Consider the following 27,455-nt stretch of genomic DNA (forward strand, 5'->3'; position numbering starts at 1 on the left):
ACAAAGAATGTGACAAGGAGAGGGACTTTGCAAGAAACTAGACCCAATGAAACATGGATCTGGCTATTTCACGAAGAAAGAGGAAGAAGATTCAGGAGGCATTTGTATATTATACTTATTATATTATATTATATTATATTATATTAACAATACATTATATTATATAAATACATAATTATAATCATATATATTAACATATAATAATATTAATAATATCCTATAATACATGTTTCTGATCACTTGATTAATGTCTCACTCCTAATTTGGCCACAGATTCTATGAGAAAAGAGACACCGTTCGTGATCAGTGTTTGTCAAAGGAACGGCCTAACACGATAGGGAAGTTCCACTTGATAATTAGAAAAGGAAGTAGTCTTGTCTTTGGGTCTCCAAACGAGAGATGGGAGTCTCAAGAGGAGTCTGACACTCACTCTGAGGTACCTCATCCGACATCAGAGCTGTCCAGTTACTGACCTGTGTGTCTGGGCAAGCGACAAGGTCCCCCTCAGTGGGAGGCTCGAACAGAAGCCGGCAAGCCATCAGTCAGTCAAGGTTGAGGGGAGGAAGCAAGTCATAGACGATTCTGAATTCTGATGAAATCCCGGAATGCAATGAGAGCAGAACTACCTAAGAGGCTGTTTACCATAGAGCAGCTAGAGCAGCGGTTCTCAAGTTTAAGCAAGTATAAGAATCACCTGCAGGCTTGTTAAAACACAACGGCTGGGCCCCACCTCCATGTTCCCGATTCAGTAGGTTCAGGGTGGCAAATCTGCATTTCTAACAAGATCTCAAGTACTGCTGATGCTGCTGGCCTGGGGGCCTCTCTTTCAGGTCAAACATCAATTCCCTGAGTGTGGTTCCCATGTCACTGGAGAAAGCTCGTGGTCCTAGGCAGCAGGTGGACACAGCATTAAATGCTGTTGGATCCTATGGTTAAAAACGTGTCCTCCTTTCCTTTTCTATTTTCATCGCTATGATTTACGTGGAAGAAGAGAACTCAAGTGTTAATCTCTGAAACCTTCCTGACATTTGGAAATCTCCTTTTTATAATGAAAAAAGAACAGGTCTCAAGCTCACAATCTTTGGCTAGAAACGCGATTATCTTCCTGAGGTCCTCCAAGAAGCAGGTCTGAAGGTGAGGATTAAATAAATGTGGCCTGTTCATCTGGCAGGTGCAGGGACACCGGTGGCGGATAATGATACAGGAATGGAGGTGAAAGGCAGCCAATGCGGATGTGTTATTACGCCACAGAAGCGTCATCTCACGTGGAAGCTCTGGGAAACGGTGCAAATATGCCTCAGAATTCTCTGGGACAAGTGGGGAGGGCACTGGGGTATTAATACTCTCACGACCATCATTTATTGGTTAGGGGCTGTCCACAGGGGGACACGGTTTCCCATGCACCTCCAGCCCACCGTGCTTATAAGCACAGTGGATTACAGCAGACTGAGGGCAGCCCTTCCAAAAATGAGGCAGGTTCACCACTGGAAGTCAGGAGGTTGGATACAGAAAGGGTGACAGGGTCTGCAGGAAACTGACAGGACGGTGTCAGTATCTGCTCCAACTGTGCAGCTGAAATCTGATACATTGTTTTGTGTGCACGGTATTGGCTTTTACAGTTACCTTCTATTTCTTGCAGTTGGCACGCTTCCACTTACATTTTTGTTTCTTTGTAAAATAAACTCATTTAAGGAAAACTAATTGATCTAAAGAAAAGGGCTCTGCAGATAATGTGCCAGATGGCATGAGAAGGTGGCAAGAACCACAAAGGTAGTACTCAAACGACTGCAGTTTGGGAGACACCGGCACAGTGATGTGAGGCAGAGATTGGCACTGTTTTGAGGGCCGTTTGGTAAATATTTTAGGCTCTATGGAGCACAAGGTCATTATCGCAACCACTCAACTCTGCCCCTGTAGCAGGAAAACTGCCACAGACAATACGTAAATGACTGAGCATGGCTGTTTTCCAATAAAAGGTATTTATGGACAGCGAATTTGAATTTCACGTAATTTTCACTTGTCACAAGATAGTCTTCTTCTTTTGATTTTTTTTTTCCAGCAATTCTAAAAATGCAAAAACAGGGGCGCCTGGGTGGCTCAGTTGGTTGAGTGTCCGACTTTGGCTCAGGTCATGGTCTCGCGGTTTGTGAGTTCAAGTCCCACATCAGGCTCACTGCTGTCAGCCTGTCAGCGCAGAGCCCTCTTCAGATCCTCTGTCCCCCTCTGTCTGCCCCTCCCCTGCTTGTGCTCTCCCCCAAAATAAATAAATATTTTTTTAAAAAAAAGTAAAAATCATTTTCAGCTCACAAGCCATACAAAAACAGACAGCCAGTCAGGTAGTTTGCCGGCCCAATTCAAAGCATGGCCTTGGGCTCTGTCGTGGTTGCACTGATTACCAGGTATGCCCTTGGACAAATCGCTTACTTTTCTTAGCCTCAGTGGCCCCATCTGTATAACAGGGAGAAGCATAATACGAACCTCACAAAAAATAAATGAACATGAACATAATGCGAATGGCCAGTGAGTTCCCAGCGTAATTTGAGCCGGCTATTGTGACAGGGTGGCCTCTGGCTGGGGTCCTTGGAGGCTGGATGTTTCCCACTCTGCTCCTCCATGAAGGCAGCTACGCACCTGGGAACTGATCTGCCCCACTTGGGGGTGTAGTTACACACATCACTCGTCTTCTCTGCGGGACAGGCCCCTGAGAGCTGAGTCTCAGAATGCCCGGAGCGTCTTGTTCCCGCTCATCTCAGAGGCTTGGATTTGGGAGGACGTCAAGCTAAAGTCTGTATTCCACCTAAAGAAAGTCTTCAAAATTCTTGTTTTGAACTTTGCGGGATTAATGCTGCGGACCACAGTGGCTCTCTAACATTAGAATCCCTAAAAATCACTTGCACAACTGCGGATCTGAGTGCCTCATTCAAAGCATCTCTGAATCAGTAGGTCCGGGAACCTGCATTTGAACAAGTGTCCCGGCCATTCTGGTGCGGACGGCTCATGGAGAGCGCTTTGGGAAACACTGCAAGGATGGAGCGCAATCCACCCAGGTGAGTCCGTCCCTCTGAAATCCTCTTTAACAGCTTTTCCCATCTATGTAAATGCCTCCTTGGCAGAGAGACCTGGATTATAGTATTTGCCATGCATGCCAAGAGAAAAGTCTCCGCCAGCCTGCTTACTTCTTCTGTCCTCACTCTCTTCTACACCTTCTGAACCTCCTGGGCTAGAAAACAGTTTACACAGAACTCTCCACTTCAGATATCATGTGCTGATTATCATATCCAATTAAGCATCCTAGTGCAATCTCAAAGGACATGGGCTATTTACAGCTTGGATGGAAACTGTCGAGCAGAATCCTTATCTCTACGGGACTAATCAGAAGTCACCTCCCCAAAAAGCCTCTGAGTATACTCTCCCACCAATAGTTCCTAAACAAACCCCTTAGGAAAGAGACCGATCTGGATCCACAGATTTTGGAGGGGGCCATTTAACTCAGAAGAATCCTGCTGAGCAAGCAGGAGAGGAGCAGTGGCAGATTTCTGTGACTGAGATTTCTTGAACACATTCTCACCACCAATCCCTCCACGTGCGTTCCCTCACTGCAGCTTCACACAGCACCCTGAAGGAGTACTGCAAATTTTACCCATTTCACAGATGAAGAAACTGAGGCATAGAAAGGAGACACTGTCCAAGGCCACACAAGGCAGTGGCTTCACAACACAGATCTTAAGTCACTAAGCTATCCCACAAAAGATCTCAGTAGCCTCCCCCCACTGCATCTCAACTTTTCGAGTCTCATTTTATTAACTAGATATTTATGTAGCTCCTTAAAACCCACACGGTGTCTGCTGGCACCAGAAAGAGGCGAAGTGCTTTCACCAAGGCCTAACTTTGTTCTTAGCGCCATGTGACTCTGAGTTCCTCATTTTGCTTCTATGAGCCCCAGGTCTCCAGCTGTTCAGTGTGGTTAAGATATCCAGCCCACCCGTCTTGCAGATCTGCTACTCCTCGTAAAATTCAAGTAAGATGACATATGTGAAAGCCCTCTGAACGGTGTTAAAAAGTTATCTAACGTGGTAATTCCCCAGCCTGTCATTGCCATAAATTATTTTCAATTTTGGAGAAGGAAGAAAGAGTGTACTCGTTTTGTACGATCATCTGTGTCAAAGATCAGATTTTCCAGAGATCTGGGTTAGTTTGCAAAGTACCAACCCGGCAGATCTTTGTGCAGCAAGGAAATCACTACCCTCTACTCACAAAGTAGACTATCGTGAGTCGATGCAATGGAAACTTCAAGAGCCTGAGCACCAGCAACCTGGGTGCTGGCCACCGCCCTGCCACTAACTGACCGTGAGTCTTTCCCTCTCCCCTCCCAGGAGACATAATGCTGTTCGGTGTTCGAGAACGTTTTGGGAGGCAGACTGCCAGCGCTAGATCCCAGCTGCATCCTTCTGCAGGAGGTGGTGACTCTGGGCAAGTCATGTCAACTGTTTTGGTCTCAGTTTCAGCAATGATACAAATGAGAAGAAGAAACAGACACTTACTTTGCCATCACCCAAATAATGGATTGATGAGTGGGTAGAAAGGTGGACAGACAGAAATATGACAAAGCAAGTTAATGTTGACTGTAGAACCTGTGTGGTGAGCGTATGTGTTCACCGGACAATTCTTTGAACTTTCCTCTTAACTTCCTGTTTTACAAAAAAGTGTTGGGAAGTTTAAAAAAAAAAAAAAAAGGCAACAACGAGTTTGCTACAAGAGGTGGATGAGATATAGCACTTTCAGCAATGTTCATAATCAGGGCTTGGCATGTATTACTGAGGTTGTTTACTGTATGGATAGAAGAGAAGGCACGGTGATGGATCCCCTCGACTTTGACAATCTGTGAGTCAGAATGTGTGCTAGGTGAGCGGCAGCCACGACACCCATGAGCAGAAGGAGAAGCCAGGCCACGCGGCATAGAAACCAGATGGACAGAGAGGAGCCAAGATGCAGCCACAGACACATCAGAAACCAAAAGGTATGCACAAATGGAAGCAGCAGGACCCCATGCAGAGAAAGCCTAGTATAGGGGGACCTTGAAAATAAAAGCAGGTCATCTGTGTCACCTGCTAAATTAACGTGTTTCTCTATCAGACATCCCTCTGGTAGGAGGAAAGCACCGGATATGAAGTCAAACCTGCGATCGAATCTTGTCTCTGCCACACTAGTTATTTCAAACGGGAGACCTTCATTCAAGTGTCCACCAGACCACGTGTACTGGGACTATCTCTGCCACTACAGAAGTGAGCCCCATGGCAACTAGGCTTTGGCTGTGACCTTGTGGCCCTGAATGGCTGGGCCAATCAGATTCGCCCTGTTGAGAATCGGAACCAAGAGACACACTTTTGGTGGGAATGTGTCAGATTAATGGCAGAGCAACGAAGACAAGACCGTGAACTCCTGGAGCTGAGTTCTCCGCTGATGTCTTGATTCTCATCCTTCCTTGGGTCTAGTTCCTTGAATACATGAGAAAGCCTCATTATCCTTCCACTAATTTCCTATTTTTGCTTCAGCAAGCCAATATTGACTTTTATTATGTATAAACAAATATATGTATGTGTGTATACATAAATATATATATATGTATGTGTGCATATATATATACACATATATATGTATATATACTTACTAATACCATTACCCTAACTAATGCAAGAGTTTTCTTCAAGTTTCCAGGCCTTGGTTTCTTGATCTGTAAATAAGAGAAATACGTTTTCTCTCAGGGTTTTGATATAAAAATCAAAGAAGCCCAGCTGTGTACAATTCCACAGCACCTGGTAAATATTCAGTAAACATTATTTAAATCCTGAGTTTCTGAGTTTCAGAACTGCTAGACCTTCCTCAGCAAGTACTTAGAGTCACCTTGGAGTGACCTTGTTTAGGGGGAGGATGTGTGGTTGTGCAAAAAGAGGCAGAAGCTGAGCCAGGAAGAAGGAAAGGGTTGATGGAGCTCGGAATCTGGTTTGAAAAGAAACTTCTTCTGATTAAGATTTTAAAAATTTAATCGGTTATATATAAATGCTCCCACTGGAGTTTCACTGGGTTTCCTCGTTGCACTAAGGTCGATCTGAATGGAGAAATCAATGCAAAGCAACTTTGCAGGAAACAAAAGCTGGATGGACAGGTAACAAACCTTCCTCAATCTCAGAGGGACGAGTCAGAATGTATCTGGCAGCGGATAAGATATTGAAGGACTTTTCATTTGGATTATCCTGTGAGCAACGAGGGATCGTATCATTCCGACCAAAGTAGCTGTGGGGGTGTGCGAGGAGGTAGGGAGCATGAAAAGATCTAAGATCAGAATTAATCTAACCCAGAAGTACCATAGCTAAGAAAAAGCAAAGGCTTTTCTGAAATTCAAAAGGAGAGGCAAAGCTTCGAGGCTTCAAGGGAGACGTCAACTAGTCCTTAGCAGTGACTATTCTTTCAATTTTTTTCTATCCCATGGTTCTCATAAAATCAAATGCTTAGCTACCTTAAAAATAATATATTTTTCGGGGCGCCTGGGTGGCTCAGTCGGTTAAGCGGCCAACTTCGGCTCAGGTCATGATCTCACACTCTGTGAGTTCGAGCCCCGCGTCGGGCTCTGTGCTGACAGCTCAGAGCCTGGAGCCTGTTTCAGATTCTGTGTCTCCCTCTCTCTCTGCCCCTCCCCTGTTCATGCTCTGTCTCTCTCTGTCTCAAAAATAAATAAACGTTAAAAAAAAAATTTTAAAAAAAAATAATATATTTTTCAAATGCTTGTTTATTTATTTTGAGAGAAAGCAGGGCAGAGAGAGAGAAGGAGAGAGAATCCCAAGCACTCTCAGAGCAGAGCCGGACATGGGGCTGGATCCCACAGACTGTGAGATCATGACCTGAGCCAAAATCAAGAGGCAGATGCTTAACCAACGGAGCCACCCAGGCGCCCCCCTGAATAGTATTTTTTATTAAAAAATTTCAGGTGGGTGGGTTGTAAGCTTTACTTAGTTACATTGGTCTTAATCATGTGATCCTCAGACTGTGGTTCCTGGACCGTTAGCATCAGCATCACCTGGGAATGTAGTCAGAACCACAGATTCTCAGACCCCAACCCGGAAGCACTGAATCAGATACTCTGGAGACAGGGACCAGCCATCTGTGTTTCAACATGTCTTATGGATGATCTTGGTGCTCGCCAAAGTTGGAGAGCCACTGTCTTAACCAAACTGTGAAGCTTGCCAAACCAAGGCAGCTACCAAACCCGTGGATTTGTTGATATGGGGTCTTAGGGGAAGCGGGCAGCCTTCTCAGGGCTGGCCTTGGATTGTCAAGCTTAATAGTAATGGGTGAGCTAGTGGTGCTCACTCTATGAACGAGCCTATGTGACGGCCATTTACACTGCACTCGATGTCCTTCTGTCCAAATGTGTACCACCTTGTACTCCCTCAGTAGCACCAAAACAGCATGCAGAATGAAAGAATGAACGAGTGGGCTAACAATACAGAAGGAAGGGGTTGATACAGATCGGGCAACTTCAATTTTGATGAATAGAGATATCTAAAGTTTCCATGACGGTGAGGACTTAATGGAAAAAGAAATGCACAATGGCATCCAGCGTGTGTTCCTTTTCTCCACCCTTCCTTTCCCCGAACCCCCTCCTGCAACATACCCAACCCTGCCACCACCCTTCTCCTTCTGCATACACCTTGGAGCTATTTCCGAATAACCTAAATAACAAAAAGGGAGGAGAAGACCAAAAAAAAAAAAACAAAAAACAAAAAGGAGAAACCACATTATTTCAATGGAACACAGTCGCCAACCTGTCAGTTCCTAGCCTTCTTAGGAGCAAACTTGGTTCCACAACTGAACTAGAAGTTGTTTAAGATCATTTCCACCCTGTAACATCAAGATCCCATTCATGGAAGAGTTTAGCGGGGGGGCTCAGAAGGGACTCTGGAGTCAGACCCAGCACCACTGCTCACAGCTCAGAGAACTCTTGAGTCTGTTATCCTACCTCTCTAATTTTGAGTCACCTCATCTCTACAAGGGGAGGGAATAAAAGTCTCTCTCTCATGGGATTCTTAATGAAGATTAATGAGATCATCCGTGTAAAGCATTTAGAACTATGCTTAGCACCAAACAAGGGCTGGATTAATGTGAGCTATTAGGATTATTATGATAATGTCTCCAAAATGCTTCTCAGCCTTCAGCAACATCTTGAGCATCTCCAGGCATAGCAACAAGGCAGTGAGAAACCACGAGGGATAAAGGTAAATGTATGAGGGTGGTTAAGTTGGAACGGTGTGGAAAAAGCAGCTAGCAACGCAGAAGTTCCACTACTCGTTAAAATACAGAAGTTCAACTACTCATTAAAATACAGAAGGTATTTCTGCGCAAGGCGACAAGACTTGTGTTTGAATTACAACAGTGGTTCTCAGCAAGGGGGGTGGGTGGGAAAGGATCTGGTTCCCCAAGGAGACATTTTGGTCCTCACAATTGGCGATTGCTACTGGCACTTAATGGGCATCAGAGATGCTGCTAACCATCCAAGGACGCATAGGACAGTCCATCACAACAACAAAAAAGTTGTCTAGCCCAAGATGTCAATAGTACACAGATCTGAGAAACCCTGAATTAGAATGTTGTGTGAAGTTATCTTAATAAGACTTGACACACTTTTTCAATTTTCAAAAAGGCAATGGCATGGAAGATTCTGGCACTTGATGGGTGGTGAGAATAGGTGACCTCTAGGACTCCTTCAGGCCAAAGGCTTGATGTGGGCTGTTGACCCGAAACCACAAATTTAAGTCAAGAGTCTGTTTCCACGCCTTTCCCCTTTGCTTGGCTCCTTTCCCTAAAGACACACAGAACTTTTTAAGAAGATGGATAGGTATTGGAAGGCAACCAGAAGTCATTAGGGGTAATATTTCTCACTGAAAGAACACCAGTGACAATCAGAGATTTACAAAGCTGGAAGAAACCTTAGAAACGATCTAGCAACGAGACCCCAGCTGAATTCTTCTATCACACTTCACAGATGAAGAAACTGAAATTTAGAAAGGCCAAGAGACTCGATCTAGGTCACGGAACGCTCCACCCCTCAGAAGGTCCAGACCCTTCCAAAGAACTTATTTCACCCATTAGTCAGACAGTGATAACGTCAAGGGTCTCCTCTGTGCACTTGCTTTGCGTCTTTTCTGCCATCGCAGTCCTCCTCTGTCCCTACCTCTGGAAATCCCGGAATGCGGGGTTCACCTGACAAAGCGGCAGCAGTGGGAATGAAAAACAAACAAAATTAAATTCAAGAAGGACTGAGGGAAAGCAGGTAAGACCTGCCCATGGATCAAGCTGACGAAGAGGAGGACTAAAGAGAGGACTTCCGTTCCCAGCCACCGTCACCTGGAGGGTGGTGCTGGTTCCATAACAGATGGGGAAGGCGGCTCTGGAGGTGGGGAGCAGGTCGCTTCTGCTGGGTATCATCTGTGAACTCGGGGAAGGATCTGAGGGGAAGAACAGTGCCAGGGAGGTCCAGGAGAAGTGGAGTGGAAGGAAATACATTCCACTTGTTGGTTGTGAGGCCAGTGCGGCCCCCTAGTAGGACCGGCTTCAGGAATAAAATCCAGATAACTCAGAGGAACCAAGACTACTGTCTGCTCACCATGGGCTGAAGTGAGCACTCCCCGAAGGTCCCGCCAGCTCTCCTGGAGCTTAAATGGGGGGTCTGCTCAACTCTGCAGTATGATCATACCAGGGATATTTCCCCTGGGGGCGGGCAGTGAGGCCAACACAAGAGAGAGTTCAGGGCAAGAGTGATAGGAATTTTTAAAAATGGCTCAAAATGCTGAAAACTCTCTTTACTTTGTACCGATTTTCTCCACCTCCTCATTTCCTGGGTGAAAAGCTGCTCCCCAGAACTGCACGCCACACGTCCCCTGTCCCGACTTTTTCCTTCTTTCTAGGGCACTGCATCCATCACAGTGTCCTTTTCCTTCACCACCTGTGCTCACCAGCAGCACAAAGTGGATTCTCCCTGGCCACGGATGCTGAAGGTCCCCCCAGGGGACCAGGCAAACACCTGAGGGCACACCACCCCCCAGGGTCGCCCACAGAGGTAAAACCCAGGGACACACCCCAGCAATATCTAGGCAAGAAGGGCAAGCTTTGCCCCAGGGTCCTCCCACCCAAAACCCACCTACGAAACATGTTCCTTTTAGTGGACCAAATGGAAAATCCAGCCAACCTTTTCTCTTAAGCTCGCCCTCGAGGAAGACGAGCTGGTGGCCACGACCTGTCCGCCTCTGCCGGCCACCGCCTCTCCGTATCAACCGCCACTTCGTCCAAAGGCAACCCACAGCCCAGAGCCCCACGCCGGCTAGCGCGCTGAGGGGAAGCGCGCCTTCAAGTGGTATCGGGATTCTGTGAAAGGCAACTGCAGGAAGCTGGTACCCGCAGGGCCATGGAAGCTTCGTGCAACACAGCGTGCCCACACACTCCCGGTCACTTACACACACGGCCAGGGGGACACCAGAACATGCGTGCCTTGTCGCGTACAGACACACACACACACACACACACACACACACACACACGCACGCACACAGTGAGAGGGAGGGATGTGTGTCTCTGGGTCACACATCCAGGACCATCCTGACAGTCCACACACATGTATCCAGTTACACGTTATGGTTATGGATGCGCTGCCCGTGCTACCTTTCTCTCTCTCTCTCTCTCTCTCTCTCTCTCTCTCTCTCTCTCTCTCTCTCTTTCTCATACACACACGCACACTCACACCTAGACAGTCAGTGGGCAAACAAGCAGTTTCACAAGTACTTACGCACACACGCGCAGGGCACCAGCCCCGACCCCACGGCGGTCCCACGCCGGAGACGCGTCCTGCACCACCGGCCACCCACCCGCACGCACCCCCCTCCCCCGGCCGCCACGCAGCCCACCCCCCTGCGGCCGGGCGCGCTCTCCGGAGGTCCCCCTCCCCCGCCGCGCCCCCACCCGCACCCCGGGGGCCCCCCCGGGGTCCCGGGCCCGCGCGCCCGCCCCACCTACCCGCCGCCCTAGGCGAGGCAGCCAGGCGCCCGGCGCGGCGGAGCGGCCACCCCCAGCCGCGGAGCCGAGCTTCTGCCGCCGCCGCCGCCGCCGCGCTCCCAGCCGCTTCCTGCGCCCTCCCCGCCGCCCCCTCGGGTGCCGGCTCCAGCCCCCGCGCAGGGAGGCCGGCGGGCGGGCTCGCGGCGCGGGCGCGGGCGCGGGGCTGCGGCGGCGGGGACCCCGACCCGGCTCACCTGGGCGCGCCGCGCATCGTCCTCCTCCCGGGCCGGCGGGGCCGCACAGCGCGGGCTCCACGCCCCCCGCCCCGGCGGTGGCGCCCCCGCCCCTCCTCCCCCCCGGCGCGGCGACGGCGACTGCGGCGGGGCGCACGGAGGAGTGGGCGCCGGGGCGGCCGCCGGGACCCCGCCCCTCCGTGCCGGCTGCAGGGGCCTCCCCCGCAGGAGCGCTGCCCCGGGCCCGCGCCGGCTCCTGCGTGACCTTGGGCAAGTTGGTTAACCTCTCTGAGCGCCCGTTTCTCCGCTGGGAAGATGATAACTACAACCACTGAAGGCGCTGGTGGTGCCCCGTGCCGGGGGAAATCCTGCCCCTGTAGAGCTTACTTCCTTCTCTTGCCTCTGACTCTGCCCGGGGCACGGTTAGTTTGGGAGCAGGGCTCGGAGCGAGCTCCCTCGTCCCTGAGACAGAGGGCTCCCAAGTTTTCCGGAGGCAGCGTTTCGGTGGCCTGAAATCTTCGTAAGGCATCCTGCCAATGTTTGTCAGTCGGCCCTTTGGCTCTTCGCTTCCCTGAGCTGGAGGTAGCCTGTTCTAGCTCCGTCCACTGGTGACCTCGAGCACGTGATCAGACAGGGGCCAAACCTCTGTGCTCCCATCTGTAAAATGGGCACCAGAAATTCACGAGCTGGGTTGAGACTTACCAAAGTTCCTGTCTGAGTGCACCTTGGCTGTTGTCATGATCTGTGAGGAACCGGGATGCAAGGCAAAACATTCTTCTTCAGCTTATCTGACAAAGGCCTCAGATCCCAGGGACAAAACAATCCAAGAGTTAAACAAGTCATGAGGAGAAGGCGAAAAGAGGGTCTACCTTTGGCGAGACAGGTGAGGGGACGTCCCCGGGGGGCGTAATTCACCCACAGAAGGACCACTGTGGCTGCAGCCTGACCAGAGAAGCTGTGACAGTAATTAACCTCCTCCAGCAAATAAATCTTCCAAGATGCTCTTAAAAATTACTACCTTACAATGGTGAGCCCAACCCAAGTGAACTGGAAATTTAAATTAACCAACCCATTCATGCCAGAAACTCTGAGCTTTCTCGGCCTGTCTCTCTGTGGTTACTCCTCTCATTTCTCCCTTCTCTTCCAGGCCCTGTCTGGCTTCCTCATGGTCCGAATCTCTTGCCCATCTTAACTCAAATACTTTCTCTCTCTTCCTTCTCCCTTTTTCCATCTCAGTCTATACATCCCTTCTTTATCCTCTTTGTGCCCTGTCTCTGTCTCCACACCTCTTGCTCTCAGCCCTTCCCACCCATTCCTTCTCTCCCTCGCGTATATATGTCTTGAATCCTAATTCATCTTATGTCACAATTGGAAAGTGGCAAAGCTGTAAGTTATTTGTCTAATGATAATAAGATCCAAGCTTGAATGTATCACTATGCCACTTCCCTAAACCAAATACTCTTGATAAATGACACCATGATCCTGATACTCATGAGAGCACGGAGCCTGAGTCACCTCGGACACCTCTACCTTTGTTCCCCTTCTCCCCACTCTCCACTCAACCACTTGCCAGTTCCCAGAGAGTCTGTCCCCACTCTGCCACAGACATCTGTCCTTTCCTGCCTGTTCCCACTGGACTGAGCCGTGTTTTTTTTCTGGAATCATGAAAGGGGTCTTCTGCCTGGTCTCTGCCCTCCAGCCCACCCTCCTTCTTCAGGCAGGTCCCAACGATGTCCCTCTCCAGCACTAAAACCTAATGCCCATGGAAGACAGATATCCCAAAGACAAGTTATCCCAAAGATAACCACATCCTAATCCCCAGGACAGGTCATATTTACCCCATATAGCAGAAGGGGCTTTACAGTTATGGTTAAGGTAAAGGCCTTGAGATGGGAGTTTATCCCTGACTGTACAGGTGGGCCCTTTTTTTTTTTTTAAGCTTTTATTTATTTATTTATTTTTTTTTTTAAATTTTTTTTTTCAACATTTTTTATTTATTTTTGGGACAGAGAGAGACAGAGCATGAACGGGGGAGGGGCAGAGAGAGAGGGAGACACAGAATCGGAAACAGGCTCCAGGCTCCGAGCCATCAGCCCAGAGCCTGACGCGGGGCTCGAACTCACGGACCGCGAGATCGTGACCTGGCTGAAGTCGGACGCTTAACCGACTGCGCCACCCAGGCCCCCCGCTTTTATTTATTTTTGAGACAGAGAGAGACAGAGCATGAATGGGGGAGGGGCAGAGAGAGAGGGAGACACAGAATTGGAAGCAGGCTCCAGGCTCTGAGCCATCAGCCCAGAGCCCGACGCGGGGCTCGAACTCACGGACCGCGAGATCATGACCTGAGCTGAAGTCGGACGCTCAACCGACTGAGCCACCCAGGCGCCCCCAGGGGGGCCCTTAAAAGTGTCCATAAAAGTAGAAGCGAGAAGCACAAGAGAGGCACACATCCCAGTGACGCGGTGTGAGAAGGACTTGCCCAGCCCTTACCAGCCTTGAAGGTAGAAGGAAGCATCATCCCAAGACCAGGAACGCGGATGGCCTCTAGACGCTGGGAAAGGCAAGGAAACAGATTCATCCCCTTTAAGTGTCCAGAAAGGAAGGCGGTCCTGCAGCCACCTTGATTTTAGCGCAACGAGATTCGTGTCAGACTTCAGAGCTAGAGAGCTGTACAATGATAATAAATTCCTGTTGTTTTCAGCCACTGAGTTGTCTGTTGCATTAGCAATGGCTAACGAATTACAGTGCATCTCTTTTATTTATGAAGGTAGGCGCCAGTGCCTTGTCTTGTTATTAACAGCAATCCTCCTTTCGGCCACCTTGTCCACCCAAAACCCTGTACGCCAAGGGGTCTGTTCCCCGCACACCTTCTTTCCTTCTCTCATCAGTACTGGTGCTCACGACGTGCTCTCCGGAGCGTCCTCCTCCCGACACTGCCAGCCCTAACACTTTTCAGGGCGCGTGGGTTCCGTGGCGCTGTTCCTGATCTCTCCCTTCTTGGGTTCTCCAGAACTTCGTCTTTTACCAGAAGTATCCCACCTCACGTGGTGCTTCATGATGAGAGAGACGGGAACACGCAGAGGAGAGGACTGCAAGCACGCAGGTCGAAACTGCTCCTGGCTGTCTGTTCAGCACTGTGCAAACCATTTTCATCTTTCGGCTGTAGCAGTTACCACCACACTGTGCTGTTTGCAAGTTTTCTGTGGGTCTCCACGGCACCTTGGGCGGTGTGTGCCTCCAGTGTGGCATCCAGGTCCTACCTCCCTTTCTTTGTCCCAGCCCCTAGCCCCATGCCAGACACACAGCAGGGACTCAATAACTGCTTCTGAATGAATGGATAAAGAAAGCAAGTGCAGTGTCTGGTTATGTTGAGCGGACAGAGCTATTCTCTACTTAGTTGGGGTGATCGATAGAAACACCTGTTAGCAGTCTTAAATATGGTGCATTGATGCATAGCCTGTAACATAGACTTTTCTTTCCTTCGTTTTATGTTTACTTGTTTCTGTTTTGCTTTTGCTCTTGCTGAAGAAGTTCTCATAATAAAAGGGCTACTCTTTTTTTTTTTTTTTTTTTTTTTTAATCGGCTCCATTTAAAGAGGGCTACTATTTCAGGTAAAATCATTATAAACCCAGGAACTCTTTTTTTTTTTTAATTTTTTAAAGTTTATGTATTTATTCTGAGAGAGAGTGAGAGAGCACGCACGAGCAGGGGAGGGACAGAGAGAGGGAGAGAATCCCAGGAGGCTCCTCATGGACAGTGCATAGCCCGATGCAAGGCTCGAACTCATGAACCACAAGATCATGACCTGAGCCAAGATCAAGAGTTGAATCCTTAACTGACTGAGCCACCTGGGTGTCCTTAAAGTCTTTGGCACAACAATTCTGCTTCTTAAAATGTGTCCTAAGGGTAATAAGCCTCTGTACACAGAGATTTACCTAAGAGGATGTTCACTGCAAGATCTTTCAGAAGAGTAAAAAAATTGAAAATAGCCCAAATGTCTAGCAATAGGGGATTAGCTAAATGTATTATCTCTACCATGAGATACCATCCAAGTATGAAACATGATTTTGTCAATTGATATTTATTATACAGAAAGATTTTTACAAATATTTTTATATTCTACATTATGCTTATCTGTATTTTCTAACTACCATACCATAAGCATATATTTAAAAGTTGGCTCAATTATTTATTTTTAATTTTTTTTAATGTTTATTTATTTTTGAGAGAGAAAGACAGAGAGAGACAGAGTGTGAGGGGGGTGGGGCAGAGAGAGAGGCAGACACAGAATCCGAAGCAGGCTCCAGGCTCTGAGCTGTCAGCACAGAGCCTGACGTGGGGCTTGAACTCACGACCCATGAGATCATGACATGAGCCACCCAGGTGCCCCTAGGCTCAATTATTTTTAACACTAGCTTTACCTCCAAAAAGAAAGTTACATAAAACTTCAGTATTTTTCCAAGTTCCAAGAAAACCTATCCAGAGATGAGACTCAATTCTCTGATTACAACAAAAGAAAAGTCACAAAAGACTTGAAACGTAATCTGGGCCTATCTTCATTCCATTCATTCATTCATTCTAGAAACATTTATTGTACCATCTCAATTGCCTTCGGTAGCAATCAACAGAAAAAGACTCTCACTAACTTAAGCAAAAGGGAAATTATTGGACTACTATTCAAAGACTCACAGAATCTCTGCAATGCTAGGAGACAGGCTTGGAGAAGCAGTTACCCAGAGAGCTCCAGAAGACCACACAGCAGAAAATAAAGCATCTGGTTCACTGAGAAACTCCGTCGGGATCGGGCACCATTCCTCCTGACACAATGAATGGCCTCCGTCAGTTCTTCATCCTTGGGCCACTCACCCAAGTTCAGAGTCACTGGAATATACACCAGACTGGCCAAGCCTAACTTTGCGTGTCCTCATTCACCTATTCTGAATCAGACATTAAAAAGAGGGAGAGCACTGTGTCCCTGGACCAAGACTGCACGCGATGGGAGAGATTTTATTTCCCCATTAAATTTGGGGTGCCATTAGGAAGGTAAAGTGGAGACCAGTGGCATGAAAATAATAAATGGCCGCCACAAGCCCCTGTAATGTGCCAGACGTCGGGCAGTTCCAGCTTCCAGGCCCGACTCCTCTGCCAGGAACCCTCCCGTGTGAATAGCTGGGAGGAGCTGCCAGGCCACAAACAAAAAACGCAACTCAGAGGAGATGAAGAAGTCTTTGATTCCATTATTATATTTATGAACTTGAAACATGTTATGTTTTTCTTTTGTTAATTTCTTCTAGTGCACGGAAACAAATATGTACTATTTTTCTCTTCTGGTTGTCCACACTTTGCTTGTCTGGTACAAATGTTCTATTACGTACTTACCACAAAACAGCCTGCCATGGAATGAATACCTTATCAGCACCACACTCTGGGGGTTCTCTTAAAAGTCCCAAAGCTTGTTTCAGGTCTGTTTTACTTTGAGTGTCTTCTACACAGAATGAAGCTGTGTGTGTGTGACAGAGAGAGAGACAGAGACAGAGAGGGAAAAGACAGAGAAATCTCCTTTGTTCAGAGAAGATGGAAATGAAATTCCAAACCCAAATTGCTGAAATAAATCAGTGCTTCCCTTGCTCTCGCAAACTTGAAGCCGGCATACCTTCCATCCACTTAATTGCTGCTAAAAATTTAAACAGTTGAACAAAGGGTTTCAACACAGCTGCAAAGGAACGGAAACCAAACTGTGAATACCTTTCCTATAATGAAGCCAGGGTGGCTGGCTTCATTTTCACAAACTCCGCGGAATAAATTAGACCCTAGAACAAGACACTGTGGCATCCACGGGCACGTGGAGTCCTCAGTTTACCATAGACAACCACTCTGTGTTGGGAAGCAACTTCTAACCAAACCTCCTCCAAATGAAGTTGCCAACAGAGAAACTTCTGCAATTTGTTGTTTGTTAAGGGTCAAGCCTCCCAGTGAGGCCATGTTTCTTCTTATTTTGGACCACGCCCTGGAGGGCATGGTCATCTCCCACTCCCCAGTCCTAGACCTGACCAGCCATCTAGTAGCTCAGACTCCCCTTTCCTGAACTCCGCAGCCCCAGCTCACCGCACCCTCCTTTCCTGATGTGCTCTCATCACGCTGGGCTTCAGAATTCCCATCACACACAGCTCCTTCTGGCCCAGGACTCGTGCTTACTGTTTCATAGAGCTGAAATGCTTCTCCTCCGGTTCAGCCTAAATATCTCTCTTACAGAGTGGTTTCCTTTTGACCACTTATCCCCATTCCCACCATTTTCTGTCTTAGCCCTGTTTATGTCACTTACAGCCCTATCTCCCTCTGTAACTGATGCATTGATGCTATTTTTTTTTTTTTACCTACTTACTTTCTGCCTCCCCAGTAAAGCATTATCTGCTAGAGACAAGAGACTCCACACTTCAGAAAGAACCTGGCTTAGAGTGGACCCTCACTCTGTAAGAGATGAAAGAATGGAACTGTGAACCCGGCAGCTGGATTTGCGTTCAGAGCTCCCGTGCTTTCCAAGGGGTGGGAGTTGCCTAGGAACGAAGGGCCCTTGGGGGCCAAAGGAACCCACATCCTGGAGGGTGAAAGGATGATCGCTCACTTCTATGGGGAGGATGTGGCTTCGGGAGAAACAAACCCGGGTGCAGGAGGCATCCTGGATCAGAACAGGTGGTTCAGATGCAGTGACATCATATGTCTGCAGCCAAAAGCTGGATGAGGAGTCACAGAAGGAGGAGAAAAGCGTCAGGCTCCCTCTGACTGGGAAGGAGGTGCCCGGAAGTCACTCTTTTCTAAAGGGAATTAACAGGATTAGGCAAGAGAATATGAGACCACGTAAATTCAAGATACGGTGTACTTAATAACTTGCTATGTGGCAAAGTCTTTATGAACCAGCTGTTTGAACACTGAAAAGCCAACTGCCTGGAGCAGCAGAGAATAGAGGGTGATAAGGGGTGACCCAAGCAGAGTTATCGCGTCCTGATAAGAGGCTGTGGCCCTTTTTTGTGTTTAGCTGTTCTTTGTCCTCTAGTCTTCCTGATATTGTTGGGGTTAACCTGTTTACATTTGAAAAAGCCATTAACTAATTCATGTCTCATTATCAATAAGAATCAAGTAAATGAATAGTCTATCGGGAAGGCAAAACTAGAAAATACAGCCTTCCAAGAAGAGCCAAATCAATGAGACAGACATCACGAACGTGACCTGCCAGGCAAAACTCTGGCACGGTTGAAATTTTACAATTTATTTTGGAATGTATATGTAGTAAGATTTGCTGGGGTGTTTTTTTTTTGTTTGTTTGTTTTTTTGGGTTTTTTTGGTGTGGAGTTCTGTATGTTTGGGCAATGGTATAGAATTATACGACCACCACCATATTCAGGATATGGCAAAACTAAGTTTTCACATAGGCAAAGGTTTTGGGGGGAGGGGTAGGTTTTAAATATTCTATTTAATGGGACATGTTTTACTAGTTTTGACTAACTTGGACAAGTCTCTTCCTCCTCCCCAATGCCCATCCTCCCCCACCCTATACCGGTTTGTCCCATGCATAAACCTGGAACCTTCTGTCCAGTAACTATAAGAAGATGAAGCTCTAAAGAGGGCAGAAGCTTGCAGCAAGAAGAAAAATGGGCAGATTTGGAATGGCGTCTCACCCCACCAGATTCCTGGGACTGGTTTGAGCTGTAGACAAAAGGAGTCAGAAGCAGAAACTAGCAGAAATTCAGAAAGGATTCGGGAGAGGCTGAGCATAAGTCGAGGCTCTGTGTTCAGCACCCAACGAAGAAAGCTGGGCTCAGACCCAGGGAGGAGCCATGTCCTTGTACCCGGAGAGGCAGGTCATTCAGAGCCCCACCCCCAGCACAGGCTCTAGTGGTTTCATGAGGGTTAGTGGCAGCAAGGACCCATCACCAAGCAGCATCATGGGCAATGCAGATGATCAGAGCAGACAGGGACACGCTAAGTATGGTTGCCCTGTTTGGGTTGGGGGTTGCATGTGTGTATCCCCTAGGAGGCTCCCGCAGATAATAAGAGGCACTTACAATAGGATGATTAGCGGACCATTTGCACCATCATTTCACCTTTAGAGAAGGCCATCTGGGTAGCCAAGGGGTTGGCAAATATCTGTCCCACCAGCGTTTTACCAGTTTTCTTTGTGGCAGGCCCTGTGCTCCACCATGGGGGATATGAAAAATAAGAAGATAGATCCCTTTTTTAAAGCGCTCAGAGCCAACTAGAGGAGATAGGGCTAGACAGAGATTATTCCAATATATCGCGAAAGTTCATAAAGCAAGCATACACGGCAAATGGAGCTCATGGCTTTTGTTATTGTTGTCACAGTTTTACTATTACATAACAAATATTTATTGAGGGCATACTATTTGCTAGTCCCTGGGCTGACAAAGGTTCAGGAACTTAGTACTGATATGACATGACATGGCTAAAAAAGGGCCAGAGTTGGGGCGCCTGGGTGGCTCAGTCGGCTAAGCGTCTGACTTCAGCTCAGGTCACGATCTCACAGTCCGTGGGTTCAAGCCCCGCATCGGGCTCTGTGCGGACAGCTCAGAGCCTGGAGCCTGTTTCAGATTCTGTGGCTCCCTCTCTCTCTGACCCTCCCCCGTTCATGCTCTATCTCTCTCTGTCTCAAAAATAAATAAACGTTAAAAAAAAAATTTTTTTTTTAAAAAAGGGCCAGAGCCGAGATTAGAACTCGGGCTATCTGACTTTAAAGGCTTTGCTGTGAGCAACCATGAAATAAAAATCATAACGATAACAACAATAATGTCTAAACAGCATTCATGGTTGATGACATTACATGTATTGGGCACTTCACTATCTCAGGCTATTTCAAGAGCTACCATGCAGAGGAAAACAATAAAACAGGCCAGATTTCTGATGCATGAGAAAGCAGAACAGGGGCCAGGATATTAGAGAGAAACAATTCAGCATGGCGTAAGACTGTCTCAACATTCGGAGCCGTCTAGCACTGGAGGTACCAAGGCACAGGCTGGGGGCCAACCGCCAGGAATGCTGAAGCAAGAACCCCTGTCCCAGGTGCGAGGTTCAACATCACCTCTGCTACTCTCCCAAGTCGCTGATTCCCTGATGCCGAGCTTTGAAAGTTCAGTCTCTTTTGCCAGCTCCTTCTCCGGCTAACACTTAAATGTCAAAGCCCTTCCTCTTCTTTCACTTTCTACGGGCCCCCAGACTGTTTCATCCACAATACTTGCTTTAATTATCATTTGTAAGCTGACAAGTCCCGAGTTTTGCACATCAGCCCAGAATTCTTTTCCGAGCTCCAGACCTACTGCTTGGATGTAGGACGGTTGACCTTGGGAGGACTTGGTCTAACTTGGCTTGGCTGACCGCGGGAGAAACCTCTGTACACAAAGAAAGACAAAGAGCTAAATTAGGTCAAGTAAGATCTGAGTAAACTTACAGAAATAGTAACGGTGTTTGATGGTGTTTCAACACAGAAAGATTTGAACTTGAGTGACACAGACTTGTTTCCTTGACCACCTGGAAAGGAAGTGTAACCACGAATATCATTCGGACCTTCCGGGACAATATTTATAATGTCATGATGATTTAAGTGTTGTTTTCATAATGATTGATCCAAGCATGAGCAGGTGGTCCAATCTGGGCCAAGGGTACACAGAGAGACTTTGCTAGGAGTTTGGAAGAAAGTATTTTTGCTCTCCTGTGTCAGGTCTCAGAAAGTACATCTCCTTCCCTCTCCGGGCAGTGAGATATAAGGATACACTAGCATGAAATACTACAGCCATCTCTGCCATCACAGGAAGACCCAGTCTGGTGGCAAAACAGCGCATGAGAAGGATGAGCGAGAATCTCTGAGAAATAGGACGAAAGTCCAGCTGGATCAAACTGTACCTGAAGCCATAGATAACCCTTGAGCTATTTAGTTATGTAAAGCAATATATATTTTGTTCGCCTGCCCAATTCATCTACTTCTATGAATAGTAAAACCCTAATTTTATTCAGTGGTGCACCGATTCCAAATAAATAGCTACATTCCAGCCTCCCAGCACATAGAGCTCTGGCCAATGAAATTTAAACAGATGTGCTATAGGGAGCTTTCAGGAAAACTCCTTCAAGTTTCTTGACATGCCTAGGGCATGACCCATTTCTTTTGCTCCGACTCCTTCATGCTGTGTGGTCAGAGGGGCTGCAGCAGCAGGCGTTTTGAAACCTTGAAAATAGAAGCCAAGAGGAAGGAGAAATCTAGCAAAGCCTGAGTCCCTAATGAACGTGGAGCTCACATAGCAAAGATTGACTGTGTATCCTTAGGCTTCTCGTACCTGAGAAAATAAGTGATAAAAGTGTGTGAGCTACCATTAATTTGTCTTTTCCATTATATTTAGTAAACCGATCCCTAACCAATACAGCTGGTTTTGCTGCGATGTGCAAAATTAAACAGTCCTGAAAGAGGAACGTTAACAAAAAATTCTCTTCTCTGGAGACAACCGGTTCTTGGGTGGTAAAAAGATAGATGGGTGACTATCACGTTTCCTGTAAGCACTTCATTCTTTCATTTTTTAAAACTTTGATGTAAAAAGTGCCTCATGAAGACAATGCGATTACGCACGGAGAAGCCCAGAATAAGGAGTAAAACATCAAACTATAGAGGATTGATGTTATACAAGAATCCCAATGGTTCTGTCTCTAAGAGAAATTTTAAATTATGGAAGAAATCACTAGAAAGCATTGTGTATATGTGTATACACACACACATACACACACACACACACATATCCAAACATGGTCTCATAGACTATTAAATGATATGAGAAAATATTCACAAAATATTGTTAAGAGAAAAAATGGGGTGCCTGGGTGGCTCAGTCTGTTGAGGATCCGACTCTTGATTTTGGCTCAGGTCGTGATCCCAGGGTCACGAGATCGAGCCCGGCCATGGGCTCTGCACTGAGCACGAGCCTGTTTGGGTTATCTCTCTCTCCTTCCCTCTGCCCTTCTTCCTGCTCACTCAGGAGCTCTGGAGCTCTCTCTCTGTCTCTAAACAGCAACAATAACACAAACAACAACATTGACAACAACAACAAAAACCTGGAATGCCTAGCAGCACGTTTTATAGCTTTCCAATTGTAGGAACGCCCGTGGCACAGGATGAAAAATCTATGAAGAATTTCCCAAAATAACAGTGGTCTTTTCTGAGTAGCAGAATCGTAGTTCTTACTTGCTTTTTTGATTTATACCCTTCAGTATCTGTCCAATTTTCTATATGCGGTATGTGTTCCTTGCTAATCAGAAAAAAGCAACGTACTTCCTTTCAAATGTTTTAAAGATATTTTTTAATTGAAAAGAGTGCTGGACACTGATACCATAGCTCTTTGGGAACACCAGCTGGCATCTGCCGTGTTGAGGGAGACGAGAGCAAGGGACGTGACCACAAGTGGGCTCGGAGCCATGGGAAATGAATGGGGCAGCCTGGCTCCAGAGGCAAACTGAGCTGTCCTCACAGTCGTGCTGAGGGCTGCACTCTCAGGGCTTAGAGCAACAGATGTGGCCTGAGACAAACTTGCTGAAGCAGAGAGCACACTCTAAATATATATGCCCGCAGGGACACCGTAACTCGCCTCCACGGAGGGGCAGGTCCCCCCAGGCAGGCAGGTTTGACTCTGCCTTCCTCCATCCTCTACCCAGAGACGGACTGGGGAAGTAGAGTCAGAGACTAGAGGAGCACGTGATGCGCACCCGCTCAGGGCTAGTGTCCTTCTGAACACGCAGGTGGTAACAAAGCCTGGCTTTGTGTGTTTTATAGCTTCAGTATCTTTCTGATCCAAAAGGCGGCCTGGGTCATAAAGTACCTGGAGGAGAGAAAACAGAAGAAGGGTACAAAGTTGATGTAGATAGTCTCTCATTTGGCACCAGGAAATATCATAAACTCTAGATTAAGAGCACAAAGTCAAAGGGGCCCCTTTGAAGTGAGTTAGTCAATTAGCTTTCTAAAACAAAGCAAACTTATGATCTTCCGGGAAAAACGAAGCAAATGATTTTTTTTTTTTTAAGGGAAACACTGATTTCACGAATAACCTGGAAATTCGATGGCCCTTCTCTAAGCTTCATTCTACGGCCTAAAAAACGGGATAATTGGACAAGATCAATGTCCTCAAGCTTTTGGAAAGTTACACAGTACAATTACGAAAACAGCAGGATTCCCATAGAAGAGTGACACTAGTTCATTGAGAGATTGGTTCTCCTGTTGGCATTTGTTCCACGTAGTTTAAAACAGAAACGCTTGACAAGGCAGAGAGCTGCAGTTTGCAGGGTCTCCAAGCTGCTTTTGCTCGGGTCCTCACAATATCTGTGCCACACCTTCTCCAAAGCTCAAACAGCTTGCCTCTCTGCCACACTGCCCTTTGCTTTGCCCTGGGACCCGTCAGGTACTAACATTCCTCCACCTCCTAGCCTCTGCCTCCTCCTTTTTCTAATGATAATGGAAATGATAACAATGACAATATGAGAAAACTTAAGCTACTCATCTGACAAGCTAGGGACCATACCCATAATGCTCCTGGGCATTAAAAAAAAAAAAATGAGTAAACCCTTTTAAATTTCTGAGCAGGTTAGAGTAGGATGGGCTCTTCATTCATCTCTGACTCCTCAGTACCTGGGACAGCATCGGGCACGTAGAACATTCTAAGAATAGTGAATGAACTCATGAATTCTTCCAGTGCCCCAAAGGTAAAAATACGTCACACCCTGCTATACCAAAAATCTCCTCCTTGAGGACCCTCATTCGTGGGTCCAATAAATACATAAAAACGCTTCTGTCCTCCGTTCCATAAAATGACTGTATGTCCTAGAGTTAGCATGAGATGATAACAGTGAATTTCATTGCCCTCATTTGCTCTCAGTTTTCATGTACCATTCCTGAAATGAACATCTCACTGTGCTACATGTGATTCTAGTGTCTAAAGTGATGCACTTTTCATATAACATGCTGTCTAAATACAAACAAGCAACACCATCTGACATTCAACTAAAGAAGCAACAATCCATTCTAAGCTAGAGAAGAAATCAGCTGAGTTGGGTTTGTTCTGAGATGACAGTCTGCTTTCCAATGTTGTCCTTTATAAGGAAATTTATTGACACTGCAGTGTTGGCCGTTAGGTTATTTTCACCTTTATACTAACTTGGGACCAAGTCTAAGATGCCACTACACTGTGAAAACCAACAGATTCCCAAGCAGTCTTAAAATTTGTCTGGAACCACAAAAGACCCCAAATAGCCAAAGCAATCTTGAAAAAGGAAAGTTAAGATGAAGGCATCACAATTCTGGACTTCAAGGTATATTACAAAGTTGTAGCAATCAAAACAGTATGGTACAGGCATGAAAATAAACACATAGATCAATGTTACAGAATAGAAAATCCAGAAATAAACCCAGAATTATATGGTCAACTAATCTTCGACAAAGCAAGAAAAAATATCCAGTGGGAAAAAGATAGTCTCTTCAACAAATGGTATTGGGAAAACTGGACAGCTACATGCAGAAGAATCAAAGTGGACCTCTTTCTTACACCATACACAAAGATAAATTCGAAATGGATTAAAGACCTAGATGTGAGACCTGAAACCATAAAGCCCTAGAAGAGAACACAGGTAATAACTTCTTTGACATTGGCCATAGCAACTTCTTTCTAGATAAGTCTCCTGAGGCAAGGGAAATAAAAGTAAAAATAAACTGTTGGGACTTCATCAAAATGAAAAGCTTCCGCGCAGTGAAGGAAGCAACCAACAAAATTCAATGGCAACCTACAAAATGGGAGAAGATATTTGTGAATGACCTATCGGATAAAAGAACATATCCACAGATTCTGGAAAGAAGGACGTCAGTGTGTGAGCGTACGTGTGCATATGTGTGTTGCCATAACAAGATGCAGCTTTAAGCACAATGGAAACTCACCTTCCATCACAGAGCTTCCCGTTTGCCGCTCCCCTTTGCCTTACTTAGTTGAGGAAATAGATTGTGTAGTAAGTACTTGTAGAGGTCCCTGCTCCAGGGGAATGACTTTTTCTCTTAAATCAGGTATATGTTCTTTTCAAAGAGAAAATGAGATCAGAAACTGGAGGCAAAGATAGTTGAGGAGAAGTACAATGGCTACCATCGTACTACCATTGAGTGAGAGACAGCCATGGAGATATATACATGGCGTCTATATCTTGGGAAGTACTTGTGTATTTTAGCATCCACAGGAATTAAAGCAATGCAGAGCATCCAAATCATAAGCTATATGACCCTGGACAAGCTATTTTCTCTGCACGGGCTTCATCTCAAAAATGGGCATAACCCATTTTACCTAATGCGTAGGATTGCAGTAAAGACTGGATGAGATGACACATGTAGGTGCAAGGCCCCGTTATCAGGTATGCAAAACTGACTCCATAATGAGCTATTATCCTCACTCTTCGCTCATTAAAGAAGGAAGAAAATTACACAGTCTCTCCCAGGTTTGATCTTTCAGCACAGAACCATCCAATAGAAATATCCAAGTCACATACATAATTTTAAATTTTCTAAGAGCCACATTTTAAAAATTAAAAACAGGTGAAATCCATTTTAATCATATGTTTTATTTAATTATTGCATACAACATATTATCACTCTAGCACGGAATTAATATAAAAATCATTAATGAGCTATTTTTCCCTCTTCTACTCCCTCTTCGAAGTTGAAGTGTTCTACTTACAGTATACGTCAATTCAAACTGGCTGCATTTCGTGTACTCAGTGTAGCTGTTGACCGCCATGTTGAGCCAGTGTTGACCATGTTGACACATGTTGACCAGTGTAGCCATGTGGAGCACAGTCCTAGAATAACAATGAGTTTAGTTTTAAACTTCATTTGCTTTGACTGAAGGCCATCGAAAAAGCAATGTCTCCAAAGCACTTAAAAGTTAAGCATTGAGACCTTGGGTGAGAAACTGGGCTAAAAATGGAAATGAAAGACCTATTGGCATCATTAATACCATGAGCATGGATGGCCACCACCAAGCCTGCAGTTTTTCCTAGGGGACCATCCGCTGGCTTAAGCCAGTATATCCACAAAGGAATTATAGGAAAATACATTCCCTTAAATGAATGATTGCTATGATTACATGGATTTTCCCATGGGCTTATGAGAGAGCAAGAGAAATTATGCAATGCTTAGGATCCTGACTAAAGCCCGGTGACTTAATGGTTATTGTTATTATTTATCATAACAATAATTAAAAGCTAATGAACAAGCAAAATGGTAATAATCATTAAATGTATGTAAACATAGTTTTATGTTAGTACTTGAACCAGAGAGCCACTGACAATGAATTGTGAAGCAAAAGAGGAAGATCATGGTGTGTGTGTGTGTGTGTGTGTGTGTGTGTGTCTGTCTGTCTACTTGTCCGTGTTTGACCAGAGGGGCCATGAGACCTGATAAGGAAAGACTGATTTAGCTATTGACCCAAGAATCCAAAAAGAAGGGTGCCTGGGTGGTTCAGTCGGTTAAGCATCCGACTTTGGCTCAGGTCCTGATCTCACGGTTCCTGGGTTCAAGCCCCGCGTCAAGGTCTGTGATGACAGCTCAGAGCCTGGAACCTGCTTTGGATTTTGTGTCTCCCTCTCTCTCTGCCCCTCCCCCACTTGCGCTCTGTGACGGCAGCTGGAATTGCAGGGCAGGAATTGCTAAAGTATCGGAACTGTCCCCTGTGATGCTTCGGTTGATCTATCCCAGCCAGCCCGTCGAATGAGCTTTCTCACAGCCCATAGGAAGGAGTCCACTGAAATTAAATCCTCTGCAGGGCTGCTCTGCAGTGGCAGCTGCCTCTTCTCGTGGCATCCATCCATGACGTCTAGATAGCGAGAATGAGGATGTAAAATGGTTCCACCTTTGAATCGATGTATTTAGTCTTTTGATGAGTAAAATGGCAAGATGAAGAGCTCAGACCTGAATTATCCCGGACCTGGGCTTCGATGCTGGTTCTACCATCTGACCTGGAACCGAACCTCTCCAAATCTTCACTCCCCTGTAAAATGAAAACGTCAAGGTACCTCACTCACAGGAGTGTTGCCGGCTTGAGTGAGGAGGGACACTCAAGCCTCTAGCCTCACTGCCAGGGTCTCGTTATTATTGTTGTTTGTTCTAA

The 27,455-nt window shown here is 46.4% G+C and overlaps 2 protein-coding genes across 7 annotated transcripts in view; both read right to left on the bottom strand.

Annotated features, from left to right (window-relative positions):
• Nucleotides 1-11,832, bottom strand: part of HTR4 (5-hydroxytryptamine receptor 4) — a 177,405-nt gene extending 165,573 nt beyond the window's left edge. For 3 of the 5 annotated variants that reach the window (XM_060634618.3, XM_060634617.3, XM_060634615.3), the window contains exon 1: nucleotides 11,661-11,832. In XM_060634618.3, the coding sequence (XP_060490601.1) occupies nucleotides 11,661-11,802 (142 nt within the window). In that variant the 5' untranslated portion in view covers nucleotides 11,803-11,832. Of the gene's footprint in view, nucleotides 1-11,061; nucleotides 11,189-11,294; nucleotides 11,363-11,660 lie in introns of those variants that run through there. The other 2 variants (XM_060634619.3, XM_060634620.3) reach the window with 2 other exon arrangements.
• A 10,813-nt stretch (nucleotides 11,833-22,645) lies between these two features.
• LOC132680820 (uncharacterized) overlaps nucleotides 22,646-27,455 on the bottom strand; it is a 59,176-nt gene continuing 54,366 nt past the window's right edge. For both annotated transcript variants that reach the window (XR_009610720.2, XM_060634631.2), the window contains exons 3-4: nucleotides 26,025-26,145; nucleotides 22,646-23,138 (exon numbers count right to left, since the gene is read on the bottom strand). Coding sequence is in view for 1 of the 2 variants with exons in the window: in XM_060634631.2 (XP_060490614.1) it covers nucleotides 22,872-23,138; nucleotides 26,025-26,145 (388 nt within the window). In the remaining variant the exon portion in view is untranslated. The remainder of the gene's footprint in view (nucleotides 23,139-26,024; nucleotides 26,146-27,455) is intronic.

Source organism: Panthera onca, chromosome A1 (assembly GCF_046562875.1).
Source record: "Panthera onca isolate mPanOnc1 chromosome A1, mPanOnc1 haplotype 2, whole genome shotgun sequence".
Lineage (NCBI taxonomy): Eukaryota > Metazoa > Chordata > Mammalia > Carnivora > Felidae > Panthera > Panthera onca.